The sequence below is a fragment of the Python bivittatus genome, unplaced genomic scaffold (genome assembly GCF_059951505.1).
Source record: "Python bivittatus isolate LINGU-HERP-01145 unplaced genomic scaffold, Pbiv_v1 ctg000350_np1212, whole genome shotgun sequence".
Classification (NCBI taxonomy): domain Eukaryota; kingdom Metazoa; phylum Chordata; class Lepidosauria; order Squamata; family Pythonidae; genus Python; species Python bivittatus.
The window spans coordinates 453796-478301 of NW_028277074.1; the positions used below are offsets into that span (position 1 = coordinate 453796).

General features: G+C 35.2%; 1 protein-coding gene across 3 annotated transcripts in view; it reads right to left on the minus strand.

Annotated features, from left to right (window-relative positions):
- Window positions 1–24506, minus strand: part of CBLB (Cbl proto-oncogene B) — a 91038-nt gene that overhangs the window by 63879 nt on the left and 2653 nt on the right. For 2 of the 3 annotated variants that reach the window (XR_015796734.1, XM_088144470.1), the window contains exon 3: window positions 17534–17784. The exons of the other annotated variant lie outside the window; for it this stretch is intronic. Coding sequence is in view for 1 of the 2 variants with exons in the window: in XM_088144470.1 (XP_088000596.1) it covers window positions 17534–17784 (251 nt within the window). In the remaining variant the exon portion in view is untranslated. The remainder of the gene's footprint in view (window positions 1–17533; window positions 17785–24506) is intronic. 3 annotated transcript variants of the gene reach the window in all.

Below are 24506 nucleotides of genomic sequence, written 5' to 3' on the forward strand. Positions count from 1 at the left end.
ACAGAATGATATATAGTGATATACAGGCATATAGGCTATTTTTCTTAGAAATGCATAGTTAAATTGGTTAGCATTTCTTTTGCGGTTTAATTTAAGAGATTATTTCCCTTGCCTCTAATGTTTTGCACAGTTGTGTTAAATTTATTTTAAATAGTTTCAGGAGACTGAATATTTGTAGCAATATTACCTAAGGAACAATATTAATTTAAGGGTTTTTTTTAATGTAATTAACACAGGATAGAATAACCTCTATGCATATAACTTCCAGGAAGCAGTAAGATGTACACTACTAGTTTTCAGTAACATTTTTAATCAAAGACCATTTTGGATGGTATATCAAGCAAAACTATGACTTATTTTTATTTATATTCTATATTTTGTAGAAGACTGCATATACAGTGGTACCTCGGTTCACGAACTTAATTCGTTCCGCGACTCTGGTTGCGACCCGAATTGGTCGCGACCCGAATCAAATTTTCCCATAAGGTTCAATGTAAATATGGTTAATCCGTTCTGACCCCTACAAATTTGGTCGCCAACCGATTTTGGTTGTGACCCGAATCAAATTTTCCCATAAGGTTCAATGTAATTACGGTTAATCCGTTCTGAACCATATGTATTTCTTTTTTTAAACCACAAAAATATGACACAAAGTACAGTACGAAGAGAGAGAATGCTAACCTTGCTCGAGGCGACTTCTGGCGTGGAGTACAGGAAGGCAGGTGGGGAGCCGGTTATTGCTTGGAGGGAGAGTCCCCCTCCCTACAGGAAGCCACGACCACATGTCACGGCAGGGAAAATGGCCGCGGATCCTATTCATCACCCAATCCGGCATTCGTGAACAGAAGCAAAATTTTGCGAATGGTGCTGTTTGTGACCCGAATTGGTCATGAACAGAAGCGTTCATGACCCGAGGTACCACTGTATAATGTTCCTTCCTCCTATTCTCCCAACAACAACAGTCCTGTGAGCTGAATTGGGCTGAGAGGGACTGATCTGAAGTCACCCAGCCAACTTCCACATCTAAGGGAGGACTAGAACTCATGGTCTCCCAGTTTCTGCTCCAGAATCTTAGAGGCATACTGATTCTTCCTCATATAAACAAGCCACAATTTGTTTGACATGCTGCCTAATTAGAGCAAACCACTCGTTTTAGATTACATGCAATGTAACACACACAAACTGACAAGAAATCAATTTCTTATTCATTTAGAGTATTCCTCAAAGAAGCACTGAGTACAAATCAGAGGAGTATGTCCAACGTATTCCTCATAGGGTATAATAAGATATAATATAGTTGTGGGCATCTGTAAGCTCAAGCTGTTTTGTCAAAATGATGAAAGCAGCATTGTGCTGCCATGCCACAAGCTCCACTCCTCTTTGGTGAGTGTGTGTTATGATGCAATGGCTGACGTTTGTGTTATGATGCAATGTTCTGTTGTCAGACTGACCAGTTTGAACCCCCATGGACACCACTGGCCACAAAGAGAAGGGAAGTGCGCAAACTGATTAATTTATTGAAATTATATTATATGAATAAAAAGAAACATGACAAGAAACAAAACCTGATCTTAATTTTAGATAACATACTAGGCAATACAAGCTCACTGAAACTAAACTTTATACTACTACCTTGTTTATTTGATTTGATTTATATTCTTACTTTACTTTGTAGGAAAAAAGGTCAGGGTAGACTCTGTTATATAGTATCCACTCTGAGAGGATAAATGTAGTCTTTTACAGTAACAGCATTGCCAAGTATGGATTACTTTTTTCTTCTTAGGCGAATATAGCTGTCTATAGGCAACTATTACAAGACAAAATGATCAAGCAAGTGATGTGACTTGTATAATTTATGTCAGTCACATGATTAGAATGTTGCAAATTAAATAATAATTATTATAATTATAATTATAATTATAATTTATTGATGAGGCATCTGACCATATCAAAAAGCTATAAAACAATACGGAGAAAATAGTAGGACATATGCACAATAAATCATCACCCCTGCAGTCAACCCCAATCTGTTCTAAGTAGTCTAGCCTCTTCAGCATGGTCTTTGATATGAAAATTGTTTCTGTAAGAAGTACAGTATGACACTTATCCTGTGTGTCCCAATATTTCTTAGTTTTTAAGTTAGGAACTTAGTGAACAGCATTTTTTGCAGAATATAATTTGCAATCAAACAGGATGTGTATCTGTGATACCTTCAACAGCTGGTGCACCACATATACACAGTATCTTCAAATGGAACTCCACTGAACCTCCTATATCTTATCATAGAAGCAAGTTGTTCAAAAAGGCTCTAGAGAAAGCTTTTCTAAGATGTTCGGGCAAATAGTTATTAAATACTTTTCTATGTGGAAGGCTGATTTGAGTTGAGCCAGACACTTCAAGGACTTAGAACATTTAAGGAATGTAATATCATCTTAGGCAGCAACAACCAAGACCCTTTGTTGTCTTGGGCCTTTACATCTGATTGGACAGGCAATCCATATTGTGAGATGGTATTTGTAAGGTGGGCAGCCCAAGTGCAAGGAGACATGTTAACAATCTATCTGGGTCCATGAATAAGATCTTCAGCCAAAAGTAGAATACTTAAATTGCTAGGTGACTTTGTATATAAGGTATACCCAACTCTGCCCTTACTGCTGGAGTTGACATAGATTTGCCCACTCCCACAATGCATTTCAGGAAAGCAGGTTGTATCTGTTCCAAAAAGGAAGCATTTATATATCCCCCTAGTTTTGTACCATATGTAGTCACTGGTAATATTTTGATGTTTTTGATGATTGGAATCAGGGGACCAGGGTAGCTATGGCCAGTGAGCTGCCTTATTGGCTAAGTCCTTAAAGAACTCCTCTTGAAAGGCAGGAGCCAGGAACTTGTTTCTGTGAAAATGATTCCTAAGTATAAATAGGACTTATGTGGTCAATATGTTCCCTGTCCAAATTCCAGTTATACCTAGTTCATCTTTTCCCAAAGACAGGCTTAGACTTATTTATGCTTAGTTAAGTACACAGTATGCAAACTACATGATTCACACAATTTGTGCAATAATATAACGTATGTGATGTTGCTTGCCTTCCTTGTCCTTCCCTGCTGACACATATGTATATGGCTTGTGATGTTGTCTGAACAGAGTAGTCCAAGAGAACTAGGATTAATTAGAACAATCAACAATCAGTTTTAGAGTACAGGCACTTTAGGATTCAAGGAATGCATACTGATGAAGTATTACCTTTTGGACAAAATGTAGGATTTTGCAGAAGAAATAAAAAGGTAGCTTTGATATTTTAACAAGGAAAAGAAGTAATACATCAATGGCATTGAGGAAAGAAGTGTCTAAGCTACTAGTAGCTATAATTTTCTTCAAAGTATTATAGGCAGGAAACAAGAATCAGCAAACCCTTTTGTCTAAGTTGTGTAGCAAATATTTATTGCGTTTATATATCTTTAGATAATGGATGCCATTAAACTAGCCAAAATAAGCTGATTTAGTTGTTTAATTCACTCAATATACAGTTATATCTGGCAAAAATGATGTTATCAAGTTCAGTTGTTGACTAATATCTATTCTAATATCTGTTCTAATCTTTGACTCTAAAACTGTTAATTAATATTTATATTAGAATATTAGGATGATAACTGACTTTACAGCTGCTACAGGGAAGAATGTATTTGTTCATAATAGGGTTCAGATTCTACACTGAAGTAAACTAGGGCAATCAGTTGTTGATTAATCTCCCCACAGGCAAGCATCCAGACCCTGCAGTAAATCACCTACCTTGAAGCACATAGATTACCCCTCCTAAAATCCTGATTTCTGCCATGCAGAAATAATTATTCAGTGGCATTTTTGCATTTATGTATTTCATATCACCATACAAGTGAAAAGACTACCTTCCTGTCCTATCTCAAGCTCTCTCTATGCATACTAGTGGGACAGATCAGAATATCACAAATATTCTCCATTCCCTATTCCCATCACTCTCCTTTAACACTTAAATTGTCAGAAATTGACCAAAAACAAAACCAAACCAGTAGAACTTGTATATTAAGCAAGGAAAAAAGTAGGGATAGCAGTAGGAGAAAGGAAGGGACCTTAGATTGGAAGAGTCAGCAGCACTCCAAGCCTTTGTCCTTTCCATAGGAAAGTACTGGGAGAATTTTTGTGGGCTTTTATTCTGTACAGCAACTAGCCAGATAAAACCCATTTTCCATTTCAGTCTTTGCTAGATTCTTCCTCTATACCAAATCTGTTCTGTTCTTGGAGGATTATCTTGCTGGCAGAGTTTGGATAAAAAATATATAACTTAAGATAGATTACAAGTAACTTGAATAATTTCACTGATATTGTGGTTCATTAATACAGGTAAGCGTTTTTAAAAATGTTGTTATACTATAAAAGGCACATGTACCTAACTAAGCTACATCCTAAGATTATAATTCAAATTTTTCCATAACGTTTTCTGTCTGCTTTTTTCCCATTTTCACATACTCTAAGGACTTCAAAAGGTAACACAAATTTACAACTATTTTTTCTTACTTCATAAACATCTTGTGGGGAACACACTGTTCTTTAGCAATACATTTCTGGCAGGGATTCATGTGGAAAAAGTAGTGATTGTTTCTCTTCATAAAATTAGAAGGAAAATACTTTCATTCTTCCTCTTACATTTTAATCCCATTTTGGTTACTTAAAGCCTCTTAGCCATCAAAACAGAACCATGGTACAGCCCACATTTTCTATGAATCTAACTATCCCATGAGGGGTTGAATCAAATGTAATGTTAAGGCAAAAATTCTGTAAGAATTCAAAAACATTTTCATGTGCATGTGTTTAGGGATACTGCTGGTTATCTAGTCTGTTAACATATCAAGTGCTAATTTGCCAAAAGAAACTGAAACAACTTCTGGTATTCTCACCTGCCTTTTAACTAACCACAAAAATATATAAACAGGAAATCTGTTCTCAATATGTTACACTGCAGAAGTTTTTACACAAATGTTTGCTATTTTCACAATGGCAACAAATTTTAATTACTCGAGATTTCAATTTCTTACAAACCATTATTAAAGCTACATTTGATAAATCTGTTTTATTTCTAGTACATTAATCATACCATATAAATACCAGCATTAGCATATACAATATACTTCCACCATTAAATTTGCTTAAAATGAATGCAACATCCATCAAAAGAACTAATGTATTCATCAGCAGGATTAGAAGTCTCCATGTTCTTCCCCAGACACACAATTTGGGTTTGGACAAAACAAGGTTGAAGTTCAATCCAAGAAAGGTGGAATGGTTATTTGTGCAGCAACTACATGGTGGATGGGTGACTCTCCTACTGGATTTGGTAATGGTCTCACCCTCCTTGAAAGAGTAAGTCTACAAATAGGGAGTGCTTCTGGATTTATGGCTTTACTTAAAACAGCAGATGGAAACTATAGACAGGAATGCCTTTGCCAGCTTTGGCTGGTACACCAACTGTGATCCTTTCTGGAATAAAAGGCTCTGGCAATTGTCATTCATGTCCTCATTATTGAATTACTACAATGCACTCTACCTGGAGATGCCCTTGAAGACTATCCAGAAACTGCAACTGGTGTAAAATACAGCAGTCCAAACACACACTGATAGATGCCAGTCAATTCAGCAATACAGCACCTACTTTGTGAGTGAGGTACTGGATTCCAGTGGAGTTCCTACTCTGTGAGATACTTATAGCAACATTAAAAAACTGAGGCAATGTTAACGAGTCTTCCTAATTATATATAAGCCTTCAGACATACAAAGCAAAATAAATCTTGTTGAAAAGGGTGGAGAGAGTAACAACATTTTCATGAATGATAGAAAGCTCCTACAGGGCATTGATAACTAGCTCTGTATGACTCTTCCCATCTGTAAGTTGAAATGCAGTATAACACAAAAATACCCAAAAAAAGTAAAACTGTCTGTATAGTTAATCAAATTCCAAAAATGGGTTTGGCTATCTTTCTTCTCTGTTACCTCACTTTTGACAATTAAACATCAGGCCTAGACACTGAAAGAAGAATACTGTGTTCGGACAATTTATAGCCACTTAATTTCACAAAACCCCTATATATAAATTGCTTATAACTTATACTACAAAACAAAATACTGTGTTTCTTGCATAATAAGCAGGACAAGAGTGAACTTTAAAATTTTATAGACATAAAATATAAGATTTCTTAAAAGAAACCCATTTTAAAAATATACAAATAGAAACTGGGTGAACTATAAGTGAAACTTAAAACTATTTGAGGTTTAATATCTACTTTGTAAGGTCTCAAGGCAAGTTATATAATAAAAACTGTTTTTTATATATATATATAAAGCTTTTAAACATACAATCAGGAATATATATAACAGCCATGATTTAGTTAAATTAAAATTTTAATTAACTTGTTTACAATCTGATGGAATACTCTGGGCTGATTCATCTTTTTGTGATGGAAATAATACAACAAGGGTTTCTTGTTTCATCTAAACTAGATTCTTGCTTCATCTAAACTAAGGTTAAAGGCTTTGGAACAACTAGGGCAGGAAATCAAGTTTAAAGTCTGCCTTTATAAGCTGCCTTGTTCTAAACCATTAACCACTGTTGTTCAGTTCAAATGAAACAGGAAACTAATTCATACAAAACTTCCTGGTTTGGCTACTGATGAGAAGGGGGTGCACACATGTCCAAAAGCCAAGATATGATCATCTAAATTGAACCATTAAAAGCATTAACGTTTTGAACAATTAAGCTTTCTTTGTGGAGAAACCTGAAGCATTTACTGTTCTACCTCTGACAAAGCAAACTAAAATGGCTAACATGGCATACTTCCCCACAGCTATTAATCTTCTCCAGTGGCATCCATTCTTGTTTTTTAAAAGTGTAAAAATCTATATTTTACTGATTATCTTAGTTTTCATAATTATAGCAAAGATAATAATAATACAGGTGCATAAGAGATACTTAATCTTCAATTATTACTCTACCTTATGGAACTCACTACTATAGTAGGGTATACAAATTGGGGACTTTTGGGGAAGAAATGGTGAACTGAAGACAGCTCTGCTAAAAGCAAAGTTGACAACCACAGTGGAATGAAGAGCTGGCGAGTACACCAGCCTTTTGTAATTTCTCTCCAGACAAGAAGAGGACTTGAGATTGCCCCCAAGTGCTCCAGACAGTTGGTCCTTGCAAGGAGGCCACAAGACAGAAGTCTTTGGTAGGTTTAGAGCTCTGGAAAATGAGGGAATACCCATCTTCACCCAAACTGTGGTCAGCATGTGTATAGACACTGGGTTTCCATACTTCCTTTTCTAATCATCTTCGGAAATTGCTTGTTAACTGCTTTTCAGCTATTGGGAACCTTTGGATCGACATGTTTTATAGCACCAGGTGAGTTTCCTTCAATCCTTAGTGAAAGAAGTTTTAAATACAAGTTTAAGGACTTTTTAAAAAAAGTAATAAACAGCAAAAGGGTGATTAGAACATTGATTTTGGAAAGTTACAAATGGACTAAGGGTCCAGATGGATTTGAAATAAGATTTTGAAATGAATTATAAGAATCCTTCCCATGGGAAAATGCTTTGAATTTTGCTTTGAATTCTTTAAAAAAACATGATAAGATGGGACTTTGAAGATTGGACACTAGCGGGAACCAGAAGGAAGTAAAGATTACAATTAAAGGAGAAGAACAATTACAATTGACTTACTAATACAGAATGAAGCAAAATACTTTAACATTGGACAATATTTTTGAACAATGGACCCAGAAGTTTATTTTAAGAGTGTCTGCCTGTATAGATAGACTGTTTAAAAGATGGAAGAGGAACAAGTTTTACCAGACAAGACTGATCTGAAAGCAGATTTAAAAATGATAGGCTACAAGAATAATATGGAAAAAGATGCTACACTGGATGTACAAATGAAACCGGCTGATATCTCAATAATTAAAATGGATATACAAATAACACACCAAAAGAATGACCTGGATAACTTTCCTATATTGACTTCCAAAAGAGATTTGTTAAAGTTTTGAATAATTTGAGAATGGACAAAGAGAAAATGAAAAGAAATCAAGTTCTAGGACATTATTTGAAGGGATTAAAGATCAAGATTGTTAAAAGTAAAAGGAAGGAATATAAAGTTGATTTATTTGATCAAGGTTAGAATAGATATGTTGTTATCTCTGGTAACCTTACTGGACTTCTGCGGATCAGGACTGAATGATGAGGCTTTAATGATTTGTTTATAGATAAGAGATGAGATATGGGAAGAAGAGATCATTTGTTGTATTTTGAGAACATGGTAAGTTACTAAAATTGTTTATGCTTGTTGTGATAAAGGGGGAAGTCATTTCTTTATGTACTTCTTTCCTTTTTCTTTATTATATTATTATTTCTTTCTTTTCTATTTTTCTATTTTTCCTTTTCTGCATTTTTTTATTCTTTTATTTCTTTAGTTTATATTAGCTTTCATCTTTTTAACTGTAATGTTTAATAAAATTGCTATTAAAAAAAGGGTGAACAAATCTGAAGCATAATCAGATAATGAAATATATGGTATCAGGACTTACAAACTGATTTTTTTAAATAAAAAAGTTTGCTAGACATATAAAAGAAAGGAACATTTGCATATATACTAGATATCATCTGGCTATAAACTTGGAATGATTAACCATACTGCTAAACACCTTTGGCATCAGCTCTTTTTTCCTTACTGCTGTTAAGCTCTTGAAGCTGTTATAATTAATTCCACACAGAATGTTAATAGATTAGAAGTAAAAAAAAAAAAAGCAGCAAATTATCAGGAAGTTATTTTTTATTAATATTCAAATAAAATTGTTCTTGCTATATCCTATAATTCTCACTATATTAACACACAATCTAAAGTAAATCTTTCATAATAATGATCTCTTTCTTTCATGATATATTTATATTCCACCTATGATAAAACTAATTATTACAATTAATTTTATTTTCTATTCCCTTATATTTGTCAGTGTTATAAAGACTTATAATACAACCTGAATTTTATGCAATATTCTGCAAGTTAGCTTTTGTATTCTGCTTTACTGGCCAACTTCAACTCAAAAGTATTAATTATGCATGAATATAACATTCCAATATGAACCCCAAGAAACTTAGTGAATATTACTAAATCACTGACATTATAGAGAAAGCCTAGATGAAGCAATAAGCACCACTAAATTACAAACAAGGTTATAACTGGAAAAAAAGGATTTAGAACTTCAATTCTGAAATCTGACAGGTACTACAGTGGGGCAAAAAAGTATTTAGTCAGCCACCAATTGTGCAAGTTCTCCCACTTAAAAAGATGAGAGAGGCCTGTAATTTTCATCACAGGTATACCTCAACTATGAGAGACAAAATGGGGAAAAAAATCCAGAAAATCACATTGTCTGATTTTTAAAGAAGTTATTTGCAAATCATGGTGGAAAATAAGTATTTGGTCAATATCAAAAGTTCATCTCAATACTTTGTTATATATCCTTTGTTGGCAATGACAGAGGTCAAATGTTTTCTGTAAGTCTTCACAAGGTTTTCACACACTGTTGCTGGTATTTTGGCCCATTCCTCCATGCAGATCTCCTCTAGAGCAGTGATGTTTTGGGGCTGTCGCTGGGCAACACGGACTTTCAACTCCCTCCAAAGGTTTTCCATGGGGTTGAGATCTGGAGACTGGTTAGGCCACTCCAGGACCTTGAAATGCTTCTTACGAAGCCACTCCTTCGTTGCCCGGGCGGTGTGCTTGGGATCATTGTCATGCTGAAAGACCCAGCCACATTTCATCTTCAATGCCCTTGCTGATGGAAGGAGGTGTTCACTCAAAATCTCACGATACATGGCCCCATTCATTCTTTCCTTTACACGGATCAGTCGTCCTGGTCCCTTTGCAGAAAAACAGCCCCAAAGCATGATGTTTCCACCCCCATGCTTCACAGTAGGTATGGTGTTCTTTGGATGCAATTCAGCATTCTCTCTCCTCCAAACACGAGTTGAGTTTAGACCAAAACGTTCTACTTTGGTTTCATCTGACCATATGACATTCTCCCAACCCTCTTCTGGATCATCCAATGCTCTCTAGCAAACTTCAGACGGGCCCAGACATGTACTGGCTTAAGCAGGGGGACACGTCTGGCACTGCAGGATTTGAGTCCCTGGCAGCATAGTGTCTTACTGATGGTAGCCTTTGTTACTTTGGTCCCAGCTCTCTGCAGGTCATTCACTAGGTCCCCCCGTGTGGTTCTGGGATTTTTGCTCACTGTTCTTGTGATCATTTTGACCCCACGGGGTGGAATCTTGCGTGGAGCCCCAGATCGAGGGAGATTATCAGTGGTCTTGTATGTCTTCCATTTTCTAATTCTTGCTCCCACAGTTGATTTCTTCACACCAAGCTGCTTGCCTATTGCAGATTCAGTCTTCCCAGCCTGGTGCAGGTCTACAATTTTGTTTCTGGTGTCCTTCAACAGCTCTTTGGTTTTGACCATAGTGGAGTTTGGAGTGTGACTGTTTGAGGTTGTGGACAGGTGTCTTTTATACTGATAACAAGGTCAAACAGGTGCCATTACTACAGGTAACGAGTGGAGGACAGAGGAGCCTCTTAAAGAAGTAGTTACAGGTCTGTGAGAGCCAGACATCTTGCTTGTTTGTAGGTGACCAAATACTTATTTTCCACCATGATTTGCAAATAAATTCTTTAAAAATCAGACAATGTGATTTTCTGGATTTTTTCCCCCATTTTGTCTCTCATAGTTGAGGTATACCTATGATGAAAATTACAGGCCTGTCTCATCTTTTTAAGTGGGAGAACTTGCACAATTGGTGGCTGACTAAATACTTTTTTGCCCCATTGTATGGTCACAATACTGTTCAAGCGGCACCACCTAGCTAATTTTGGTGGACGTCAAAAAAGCTAAGCAGGTCATGATTAATACTTAAATGGGAAACCAAATTGAAAAAATAGAAAAAAGGTAGGAAAACAAAGCATTTTTCCACTTCATAAGAACAGCTCCATTCTGGGTGATGTGACTGGGATGTGGAGCTTAGAATGGAGGAATGAGCAACATTCCAAGCTGCTGTCCAACTACCTTTCCTAGAGAGATGCATTGAGAGAATTTTTTCCTTGGAAACCCAGCCAAATCTGACTCATTTTCAAAGTCAATCTTTCTTTTGCCTTCTCTCCACCTCTCAACCAGCATGTTCAATTTTTGTTGAGTCATCCTGTTGACAGAGCTCCAACTTCCCTTACATAGCTTATTTGCAATGTACAGGTAATCCTTGACTTATACTGGCAGTTGGGACCAGAATTTCCATCACTAAGTGACATGGCTGTAAAGTATGACCACATTGCTTAGAGATGGCAATCCCTGCAGTTCTGGTTGTTAACCAAATCCCACGGCTGTTAGGTGGGGCAACTTCCTGCTGGCTTCCCACAACCAAGTCAGTGGAGAAGCCAGAAAGAAGTTACAAGTCCCTGGCGGCTCACAAGTGGCTGGCATGATGCAAGTGCAAAGGACCTGGAGGAGGGTAGGTGAGGAGGGGAGATTTACCCCTGTGACTTGCGACATTCCCTGCCAGCTTCCCTACTGACTTTCTGGGGAAGCCCACAGAGAAGGTTGCAAATGGCAATCACTTGATTGTGGAGTGCTCCAACTGGTCATAAGTGCAAGCTGCTTGCCAAGCACCCAGATCGTGATCACATGACCACAGGGGTGCTGGGATAGCCAGAACTCCAAGGAGCAGTTGTAACCTCAGACAGCTCTTTTGATCTAGACATGATGATAGCATACACATCAACAACCAAGAGCAAATCAAACTAAATGTCTCAGATTTAAATAAAATGGGTCTTTCCCAGATCTTCTCTAATGATGTTCTAATCATTTTCATCTGATCTGGTGCATCTGATTGTAATTTTAGGAATTTGAGGTAGTGATAAATATAGTGGTGTATTTACACAATGGAGTACAAAATGTAAATGGTGCATGACATTTGTTATATAATATTCCCTTTATTATCAGTATTGTTGCAATGATCAAATATCTGTATGTTGAAATATGTTGAAAAAGTAAAAAATGTCAATGAGTGTTCTTTCACATAACACTTGATTGTATATTATTCCCATATCCTAATGATAGATAATGTCTACGCTGTATATATAAACATACAGATATCATGAAACCTTTTTCTTTTTCTAGTTCACAGTCAATGGATTCCCCAAAACTGAGACTTTTCATTAGAGCCATGGATCATTACATGAAAACAGACTTTTTCAATGGCATCGTTGTAGGAGATTTTTCTAAAAACACATTCCATGCAGTACTTTTCATCTTAACTACAGACATAGGTTAATAGATCATTCAATATACCATTGTTTCCAACCAAGGCTTTCATGGTTTTCAGTCAAAGGATGATCAAATCTAATTCTTCCCATTTCATTATACAGTTGAACTAACATGTTTTTCCATGTTTCCAGATGAAAGAAAAACTGTAAAAACATTATTGTACAAATCCTATTGTGCAAAACTTGAAAATTTAATTAGATTTTTTTAAAATAACAGAATCCACATAAAGAACTCTTAAGCAATTGGCATTAATTCTTCTATGCTGATACACACAAACATACAGACACAGTTGGAAAAAAAAAATCCCAACCCTACTATATAAAATATTTCAGAACTAGGCAAGCAATGTGCTACTTCAAAGTGATTGCTGAACATATTTGTTTATTCCATCTACTTCTTACATAAATAGCCACACTTCCATATTTCAAATTAAAACAATATGTTGTTAGAAAATTATTCAAATGAAGTTAGCAACATTTGCTCAAAGCTTGACAATGCTTAAGCACCAAGTAGTTTGGTCTTAAGTGATCGAATATATACTTTCTGGTAAACGATAAGACAATTCTACTGCAAAATATTTATCACTGTATTAGTCTTAACAGGGAAATGACCTGTGAGACAAAAGGAAAACTGAAACTCACAGAGTTCAAAGATAATAAACCAACCATAGTTTATTGGTATATAAAGTAGAATTGTCTTAGTCTTAATAAAGATTTCTCTTTGTTCATGTTTCTAATTACAGTGTCCCACTACCACCTCAACAAACCATATATTCATCAGTCTTAGGGAAACTGTTGGCACAAATGATTACAATACTGAGTTATAATGAGATTGTTTCTTGATTTTATTAACATTTCTATATTAAAGGGTAATAAACAGAATCTGGAATACTCTATTTAGGGACTCTCCATTTTTTTTTAATAAGTTGTATTTTTGATTAAAATATCTAAGCTACTAAAAACATATACAGAATGCACATGGGTTGATGTTGGAGATGCTTGGATTAATAACACATCAGATTTGTCATCCAATAAATTAGTGGATCAATTTTATTGTGATAAAATGCCTTCAAATTATATTTGAAAGAAAAATGATGTTTGTAAAGAAAAAGTCACCCTCCTTCCATTGATGGCAATAATGTTATCATCAGGTATCTGTTAATACATCCCAAACTATTCCACCCCCCCATCTGTTCTTGTCCTGTGCAGTTAAAAAAAGAAAATCTAAGCTTCTTTCTAATATACTAATACTTCTCTCTTGCTTTGCAGTGCCCTTGCTACTCCACCAGACTATTTCTGTACCCAGGAGCCTATATCTTAAGACATTTGATTTAGGAGGCAACTGTCAATATCAGTCTACTTATATCAAAAATTAGAACTGCTAATGAAGATACCAAAGTGGTAGATAGTGTCTGCCGTTTAGGATCAATCATCAACAATAAAATGACAAGCAGTCAAGAAATAAGTCAGAAACTAGCACTTGGCAGAGGGGCCATGAAGGTGTGAAAAAGATATTCAGATGTCGTGATGTCTCTATAGCTACAAAAATCAGAATAGTGTAAGTAATGGTATTCCTGTGAAAGTTGAAGAAGCAGGATAGGAAGAGTATTGACACGCTGAACTTTGGTGTTAGAGAAGACTCCTGAGAATACCGTGGACAGCCAAGAAAACAAACACATGGATCATTTAACAAATCAGTCCAGAACACTCACTTGAGTTACAAATGAGCAGGCTCAAATTATCCTACTTTGGACATATTATGCAAAGACCTAGCTCTCTAAAGAAGGCTGTAATGCAGAGAAAGGTGGCAGAAAAGAGAAGAAAAGGATGACCAGTAGCAAAGTGGAAGGACTGAGTTACAGTAGCAATTAGTGCACCATTGGAAGACCCAAAGGACTAGGTTAGGGACAGGTCATCAAGAATAAAATCTATTTATGTGGTCACTAAGAGTCGTCACTAACCTGATGGCATATAATCAATTAATATCAAAAATATTTATAGAAATATATTTAAGGCAACTAAAGGAAAAAAAAAGGGGGGGGGACCTCAAATTTAACCAAAAACTTACAAAAGCATAATTTCAGGATTAAGCCCATATCATAAAACAGAAAAGCACATTCTCTCTTTTCTGTACCCTCTTTTATCAATTTACAAGGGTCTACTGCACACCCTTCAAGGTATAATATGCAATTATTGTGTCCATCTAAGGGTGTAAATGTACTACTGCAATGTTGAATTTACAGATAGGGGATTTCAAATCCATATGGCTAAGAACAGATGAACAAGTTGTAAGACTGCTGCTACAATCTGCATGCACAAATGAACAAAAATAATTTAAATAAATTAAAAATAAGAGAACAAAGTGAATACATCTAGAAAAATGGATGAGTTCCAAGAATGAACATGCTAGTACTGTGACAGCTGACAGTAAACTGAAGAGATTCAGCAGAAAACATGTCTTGTCATGCACATTGTACCTGAAGCAAGCCTTCTGCCAAGACAATACGTACATCTAGAAGATTCCAGAGACTCTGAACAATCACATCATGTGTGTATCATAGGAGTTCACAAAGAATAACTAGTTACCATTCAAGAAATATATATAAAAGGAATGTCAACATAGTCCAAATTGCTTACACACACACGCAGACACACACTAGATACTGCTCATGGTTTCTTTTTGCCCTTGAAGACCTGTTCTCCTCTGCCTCCAATTCTCTACTCCTAATTCTTGGTGTGTCTTGATTTCTTTACATTATGAGATGGCTTTGTCCCTCTCCTTAGAATGAAGATTTTTTCTTAGATCATAATTGTCTGAAAAACAGACTAAAAGTTAAGGAAACAAATATGCTCTGTTGGCTTACCATGAAGGGGTCTTTGATTTGAATATGTATATATTCCATGGACGATAAGAATATGACCTGTTCAGTGAGGGTCCTTCCCTTCCACCCCAAAGTAATATTCGATCTTAAGGACCCCAACACACCCACACTTCTCCCTGTCCTTAAAGGCATATGCAGAAAATCCAAGGCTTATTACATGTCCCTTAAGCAATACAGAAGTGGTGATACAACCTTTACTGAAGAAGTCCTCCCTGGACCCTGAGGCTTAGAATAACTACTGTCCAGTTACTATTTGGGGGGGGGGGGTGCAAGAAGGTTGCGTTCACGTACAAATATGTTTAAAGGAAGCCAATTATCTAGCTCTATCTCGCTCTAGTTCAGGCCTGGATATAGCACAAACTCCTTCCTAAGGTTATGGCATATGTTTGTGCAGGGAACAAATAATACTACTACTAGAATTGTCAATGAAGTGAGGTGGTTGTGCATGCATGTGAATGCACAGATTCTCTTTGGAAGCCTTCAAAGAAGTCATGTCAAACCTTCCTAAAGATGCAGCTGCTTCAATGTCTTCACAAGGAACAATTGCTCACATTAACAAATTTTGAGAAACACTCCTTTGAAAGCATTATACAGCCTTAATGCATACAACTACATTAGAGAAGAGACTCTGTAGAATATAAATAGCTTAAATTCAAAACTGAAAAAAAAAAATTGGGGAATAAAAGTTGGTTCACATCACAGGAAATTCTATGTATGCTCAACACAAAATAAGGACTAGTGAGTTCAGTAGTATGTGTGTGTGTGTGTGTGTGTGCGTATATATATATATATATATATATATATATAAAGTATATTTCATATTATGGATTATATAATTATATTTCTACATTATTCAATAATATTCATGTGTTCTATATGGAACTCAGCATATGTCTCTGGCAGTTACCACACTTTCACTTGTGCTTTGAACTGCTATTTTCTTTCCTCATGGCACAAAACTTACCACATACACAAAATATAAACAGCTTTATTAATGGTACAAAACAATAGAACATCTTACAACAAATGCAAAGCAGAATAGCTTCAATTTACTTAGCTTGTTACCTGAAGTGTAGCAAATTAGTACCAAGTGACCTAACCTTTAAATATAAAAACTCTGTTTCTGTGTACATCTATTTGCTGTTTTACTCTGCTTATTAATGGAAAAAAAAACCTTCTAAGGTTCATATCTTTCAAATATGAAATGATGGATTAGGCCATTTTAATTTAAAGTAAGAAATCAAGATTTTTTTTCACACAACACAAGAAGCTTAGAAGTACTAAGTTCTTCCACTCATGCTTGCCACCCACTTTCCTGTCTCAAAGTCAAAAGGTTCTCCTCATTTTCGAGTATTTCCTTCTCAAAGCAACACCTCTAATTACCTACTTTTAGTTATTAACTTTATCCAATTTAGGAATCTTTGGTATGAAAAATTGTTTCCTATAAATGAAGTCAATACACCAAGTACGTACCTTTATTCTTGTATCACAGAAATTGTTAATTTTAAATGAAAACATGCTTGTACTCTTCATTTTAAATTATGAAATGGCTCTAGCCAATGGAAAGAGATTGCATTTAAAATTGCCCCAAGGTGTTAAAGATATTAAGATATTGAAAAGGATTTCAAAAAGACTTTCATTTTTAGGAGCATACTAGGAATCACTGGCTGCCCAAATGTCAGCAAAACCCGCTTAAAGCTGCCTCTGGCTGGTAACATTAAAAACTGAAATAATAACTAAAGGGCATATATTTTAAAGTATGATCATTATTTCACATAAATAAAAATATAATTCCATAATATGGTTCAAAAATATCATCTAGAACCATTAACTCACAGGGATACAGGCATCAGCACTGGCATTTAGAAGCCTTCACAAACACAGCACTAAACTTCAACTGGCCTAACAGAATCTCCAAAACTACTTTACAAACAAGCAGAACCAACTCTATTCCAAATTGGTATTTCCACACAAATTAATCTTTATTTGTCCTAAACATTCTAAGGATTCATAATCAAACCTCAATTGTGGCTCTCTAAGAAAACATATCTAAAGGTTATCAGTTTGTGCAATACAAACTTGCACATACATTAAAATGTTATGTATTTTCACACTGAACAACAACAGAAAAGTCTGATAAATTACTACACAGTCCCTATATTCAGAAAGTATGTACAATGTTCCCAAAGAGAAAAAGTATCTAAATATACACTGAAAGAATTAACAATTTAGATGGATATGTAAAATTTCTCTTACCTGTCCTGTGACTGTTCCTCGTACATTCTCTCCTTTCCCTCCTTAAAAAGCCTTATAGCTCGTTTTGACTTTTTCATGAGACTATCAATATAGATTTTAAAATATTCATTTTCACTGAGCTGTGCAAGTTTCTGGTTGTCATCATACTTGCTCAAAATAAGTCGCAAGTGTTGGTAGGTATCCGGTAAAATGTCAAGTATGTAAGGTGGGCTATTTTTCAATTGAAGTTTGGGATTCTGACACAGTCTGACCTACAATTAAAGAATAATTTACACAAATTTAACAATAAATTCACCCAAAGTCAAAACTTTATTGTATATGAATAAGATAATGGTGGGAAACTTACGCCTAAGCTATAACATTATCCAGAACTCAACTGTCCAAATAGAGACCTGTTGTGAATGCAAGTCAAGAACACTGTTGGTTCCTAATTAATTTCTACAAAGGCTGTAGAAAGAATTTTAGTATTATCGGTCAACAAGAAGAAAAAACAATAAAAATTAGCAACACTTAAAGACAAAATTGTACTGAAATCAGACTATATGATTTCTTCATATTATAGCTGAATCAGGATATTTGAATAAATACAGCACCTGGCTGGTGACACCTCAAAAGTGAGGAAAGAGTGATATTCATCTCTTCTATTTATTTGTTTTTAAAATTTCCTTCTATTACAAGCCATAGGAAGGAATTAATTGAATACCACAGCAGATTTAAATTTCTACCCCAGGCATGGTACAGATCTATCTAAACACTAAATCTATCTGAACAGTCTGTCACAACCAATTATGTTACCATTGTTATTATTTATTAGATTTATTTATATCCCACCTTTTGTAGAGGATCTCAAAGCAGCATACATAATGATCCCTCCTTCTATTTTTCTCCAAAACAACCTTGTAAGGTAGCTTGGGCTGAGAAAGTGTGACTGGCCCAAAATCACCCAGTGAGATTCCATGGCTGAAGGTGAACTAGAACCTCCCTACTCCTAGTCCAACACTTTAAACACTACACCACACTGCCTCTCATAATATAAATTATGACATATATTACTGCTATTGTTGTTATATATTATTTGTAAAATTATTTCTCATTTTTCATGATGAAAATAATATCCAAACAAGATTATCTTTATATTGTCTTTTATCTTATTATTAAGCCACTCAGAGTCCTCTGGAGTTGGATGGCCTCCAAATTCAGTAAAACAAATACATGTTAAAGATTTTATTTTTTTAAAAAAAAGTATGGAAATGAAAATAGGCATCTTTGTCATCACACAGATAAGTCAAAACCTTACACACGCTGCTTATGGGTAGCAAGTGTTCCATCTGACTAAAGAGACAGCACACTTTATGAAAGAAAACAGTTCCTCTTTCAGAGGCTCTTCCATTACACTGTAGGCCAAAATACTTAAATAGAAGCAACAGAAGGATTCTTCAGTTACCTTAGTATATGAACTAAGGTTCTTACAAAGGGCAGAGCCAATTAAAAGAAAAAAAAAGTACACTGTCAATATTTTGTCTTTGCCATATGATTAGCAAAACATATGCTGTGTGCAAAATAATATACTAAGTTTCCCTTCTCAGCTTGTGTTACATTTCAGCTATTGTGTAACCATTTATTCTGTTTCTTTAAATGTTCTAATAAACTATTAAAAATATTTCAGCTGAAATGAATCAGTCCAAGGATCTTATCTGGGGTTTCTGAACATATTTTATAATGCAACGTTTAGATACTTATATGATTCCATAGTTCCTATGATCAAGGTGACTTGAAAGCACATTCATTTTGTATTAACAAGATGCCGGTAAGTCAGTAACATGAAATGTTTACAATCCCTCCTTATTTATTTCTATATGTATTTCTGTAAAAGTAGTACATAATTAAGCAATAGGTCACATTTAGCTAATAATAAACTGAAGGGAAAATATCTTTGGCCTGTTTTAAAAAGGCTAAGATTCTTGTTTTGTGAAAACACAACTTTTAAGGTTTTCCAAGGAAGGGAAGGGGAAATCACAAGGTTTGATTCTGCATACCAAATGACTTCTTGTATACTTCTATACAAATGTAGACATCTAACTGCAATTCCACCATGGGAAAGCGGTCCTGTGTAAGTCTGTCCTTAAACAGTTTCTTCATAAGGACAAACTTCATTCTACACTAAGAATGTACTGCTGCAGGAATCTGAACAGACAGAAACACTTCATCCACAAATAATAAGGAGCAATCTAGTTCCTTTAAGAATATTTCACTGACTGCATATTTTATAGGGAATGCAGTCAAAAAGTTCCAAAACAGTTTTTTAAGGTATGAAAACTATGCATTATTTAGTTATTTATATGGATCTGGACAGGTAAAAAGCAAACTGGCCAAGACTTAGTTGCAAAGACACTACATTCAAATTAAGTAAACAACTTACATAGTTTATCACAGTTAAGAAATTTTTCTTATGAGATTATCATTCTATTTAATACCAAAGGATGGTAATAAAAATATGTATATAAATGAAAGCAAGCTTCCTTAGCAGAAGAAATCAGAATGGCTTCACACTCATTACACCACTTCCTCATATGCAGAGTTAATGACTTTCAGGTGCTAAAAATTTGACCAGAATGACATTGGCCCATTTCAATTGCTTGCCTAATAAAAAATAAAAAATCAACTAGTTAAACTGGTTTACCTGACAACAAGCAGATCCCAAAATATTTTAAGAGTGTTTTTTTTTTAATCCAAAGAACCACAACCTTTTATCTGCAAGAAAAAAACCCTAACTATGACAGAGTACAGAATAAATTTCCATAAACTAGTTTTAGATTATATGAAAACCACGTGCCTAGATAGGCAAAGATACAATTGAAAATGAAATGTCAATTAAAAAAAAACAGTGGAAAGATTTATTGATGACATTTTAAGTGGGACAAGTTAAATTCCTGAGCTGACAGCTGCAATTTTTCAAATAAAAATCTTGATAAATTACTAGTTTTCTTTATCCAATATTTCCACAGTCTAATTCTCCATTAAAGAGGTAGAAAATTAAGAGATCCTCCAATGAAACTGTAAAAATGGGATTAAAAAGCAAATACTTCTTTACTTGGCACTATGATAACATATGACGATTGCTTAGAATTCTGTAAGCATTCTGTCCATACATCAGGAAAGCACCCAAATTGAGAGGATGCTGGACTAGCCTATAGTTCATTTTAATCATGAGCCATTTAACAAGACTATGTCCTGTTTTACATTAGCCAGTTTACAGACCATAGTATATGACTATATATCACACTAAGGCCCATCCCCCAACCCACATTACTGCTTAATATGATGTACAAACTCAGTCATAGTCAAGCTACAGGTAGTCCTCAACTTATGACCATTCTTTTAATGACCATTGGAAGTTATGATGGCAATGAAAAAAGTGATTTACGACTGGTCCTTGCACTTATGACCATCACAGCATCCCCATGTGACCAAAATTCGTGCGCTTGGCAACCAGCATGTATTTATGATGGTTGCAGCATCCTGAGGTTACGTGATTACCATTTGTGACCTTCCCAGGAGGCTTCTGACAAGCAAAGTCAATGGGAGAAGCCGAATTTGCTTAACAACTGCAACTTAATGACTGTGGCAAAAAAGGTCATAAAATCGTGTACAACTCATTTAACTACTGCATTGCTTAACGATGGAAGTTCCATTCCCAATTGTGGTCATAAGTCAAGGTCTACTTGTACAGAATTTGCTATTGCAAGATGTAGCAATAACTGCCAATACTGGTAGTTTTGGTGCAAGGAGGTGGGATGCTGATTGTCACAGAAAATAACTATTTTAGTTCTTTGTATGGGCCAATTAACTGGCAAAAGTAATTCACTCTCTGTAAGGGTTAATAGTAATAGAGAGATTTGGCTTAGGGTAGAATGTACCAACTAAGGTATTTTTACAGCATATTAAATGCAAATTAAGGACTGGAAATCTGAAATGTTTAGCCAATGGGAAGGTGTCCCAAGAAACAAAGACAGAGACAATGAAACAGCACGCTAAAAGCTGAATTTAAAATTGTGCCACATATCAGACTGATTTGGAGAGAAAAATAATACATAGATGTATAGAGAAATAACAATTCAGGGCACAAATGGAGGCACGAAAATCAGAACTATTGTCAGGCGGCCAATGGGAAGCAGTGAAATTTGGGAACAAGCAAGGTTCCTCCTAGTCAACCCTGGCTGAACTTGAAAAATTAAACAAGGTTAGACCTACTAAACTGTATTTGGACAGGGGACAATCAGGGAAACACCAGCAATGTAAGCTAGACTGGTATCATAGAAGTAACTGCTAGGCAACAGAGTGGCTATATTTTGTTGTGAACTACTTATATATTAAGAAAAGCAATACACACAATTATACCATGACTATTTATAAAAGACAATTAAAAAGCTTGTACTTATGCTTATTTATCAGAGGTTTCTGCCTAAATATTAACATGCACAGAAATACAGGTTCAATATGGAAATTTTATGTCATAAGAATGTATCTCTTCTCTCCAATCAACTTCCAAAAAATCTTTCTGACAATCAGGATATACACCAGAATAATGAGGGATTGCTACAAGGGCTATCCTAAGATGGAAACATTATTCTAAATTAGATGGAGATGAACACAGTTTTGAGAAACAAATTCAAACATCAGAACAATACATTTTTCAGGAGAGCACATTGAACTGCGGTGGGCAGGGGGCATGCAGGAGAGAGAAAGCTATTTTTGAACTTCCATATTTTAGAACATTGCCCACTATATAAAGGTTCTTTAAAAAAAATCATGTGATGGTGAGGCATAGTCCAATCTAAACAGGAAGATTAAATGTTTTCACATAGTTTCAATATAAGTTATAATATGAAAATATCATTGAAAAGCTTCTTAAAGCTTGATCCCAAAAGTGATAGTGTGATTTTGATCAGTATGCTACTAAGTATGGATCATCTCAACAAATAAACAAATTTTAATGCACAATTTTCTAAATCCAGACTTAATCAATATACACTCTGCCATTTTGTGGGATGGGGGGGAATTGCTACCATGTCCACAAAGCAATTTCCTGTACTTTCAGTTTTATGTGCAGCACAGAACCTTAGTAGCTTAGTATTATTTTAGATCATCATAGTATCCAAGGAGAAACTTAAAACTGCACATGCTACAAAACTTAAGATGTGCTAAAATATCTCAGCAGATGACATGCCACAGAGGTTTAAATCCAAAGACACTTTATCAGTAGAAATGTCTCTCAAATTAGATAAATATTGTGATTAGTATGTAAGTTTAATTCAGAGGATGAAGAAAATTAAGTTGGATTTTTAACATGAAATTAAAAATCTTTCCCAAAGGATACCAAAATTAAAGAATAAAATTGATATATTAAATACATATTTCACTGAGCCTTTTTTAAAAAACAAAAGCAAACTGTAAAAACAAAAAACCCAATTCAGTTTGAATATGATAAAAACAAGGATTTTTAACTTTAAACTAAATAAGATTGTTTTTCACATATACGGACCATGGGAAGGAAAGATAACTTTATGGAGGTCAAACAAATCAAAATCCCACTTGATTTTGTAGACCAAATACTAACAAACATCACAGTCACTGGGATCAAGCCCATGATTCCATATACCACACTAACTCACCAAAATAGTATCAATCATGGTTTTTAATATTCCTATTGCTGGTTTGCGTTTTAAGGTTTTAAACTGTTACTATGTAATAGCACTGTGCAAATTCTTCAAAAGAACCTTCCTGACTGAAAGAAGTGTGGTAGAAAAAAGTGTGGCAGGGAGATAGAGAATTTATGTCAAGATACACATCTGAGTGTGAAGCCTTTTCTCCAGCCTCAGAGAAAGATATCCAACTGATTCCATTAACTTGGGATTGCAAGCTACCTGTTTTTTAAAAAATTAAAATAACCAAGAAGAGCTGGTTCAAATTCTTTTCAAATCCCAAATCCATTTAAAAAGATGGTTCCAATTGCTAAAGCAACCTCTTTCCAGACTCATGCAACTGTTTTGGGAACTGATCTCGACTGGTTCCACAGATATGTATATACACGGCTTCTTGTACATGCACTTGCAGATAGATACAGCCAAGAGAACCAATGAATCAGCCATACAAGCCTAAAAAAGGACATGGCTGCTTTAACAATTTGAAACTGTGGCTAGACTGTGAGTTCTAGTCCCGCTTTAGGCATGAAAGCCGGCTCAGTGACTTTGGGCCAGTCACTCTCTCTCAGCCCAACTTACCTCACAGGATTGTTGTTGTGGGGAACATAGGAGGAGGAAGGAGTATTAGGTATGTTCACCACCTTGAGTTATTTATAAAAATAAGAAACGTGGGATAAAAAGATCTTTTTAAAAAAATGGCTTCATTTATAGCCCATGCTGTTCTGAACCAGCTCTTTTGAAGAATTTTTGCAGCTCTAATATTTAATTGTTGTAAGATGTCTTGAAATCTGAGGTAAACAGGAAAGATATAAATGTTTTAAATAAATAAAATAAAACCAAAACCAAGGAGTCAATACGTGTATCTTTTATTGTGCATTTAAAGCACAGCCAACCTTTTCAAAAAAAAATTTTTACTTTGGGAAGTAAGACCATAATTATCAGTGAAGCATTTATGCAATATGCCCCACATTCAATTTCTGGTATTTCTGGTCAAAAACATCAGAACAGAAAATGATGTGAAAGATTTAGGCAATGCTGGACTGTATAAATATTTTGAGCTGGCATAGTCAGCTTATTATATTACATTCAATGTAGCATAACTAGAATTGCACACCTATGTTCTGTAATTTGCTCAAATTTCAAGTTACAGTATTACATAGAATACTATAGTCGGAAGAGTAACCCAGCTCATCATGTCCAATTCCCAGGTTAATGCTGGAATCCAACAAAAGTCTATACAGCAAAGAAGGGGACAGCCCATAACCTTCACA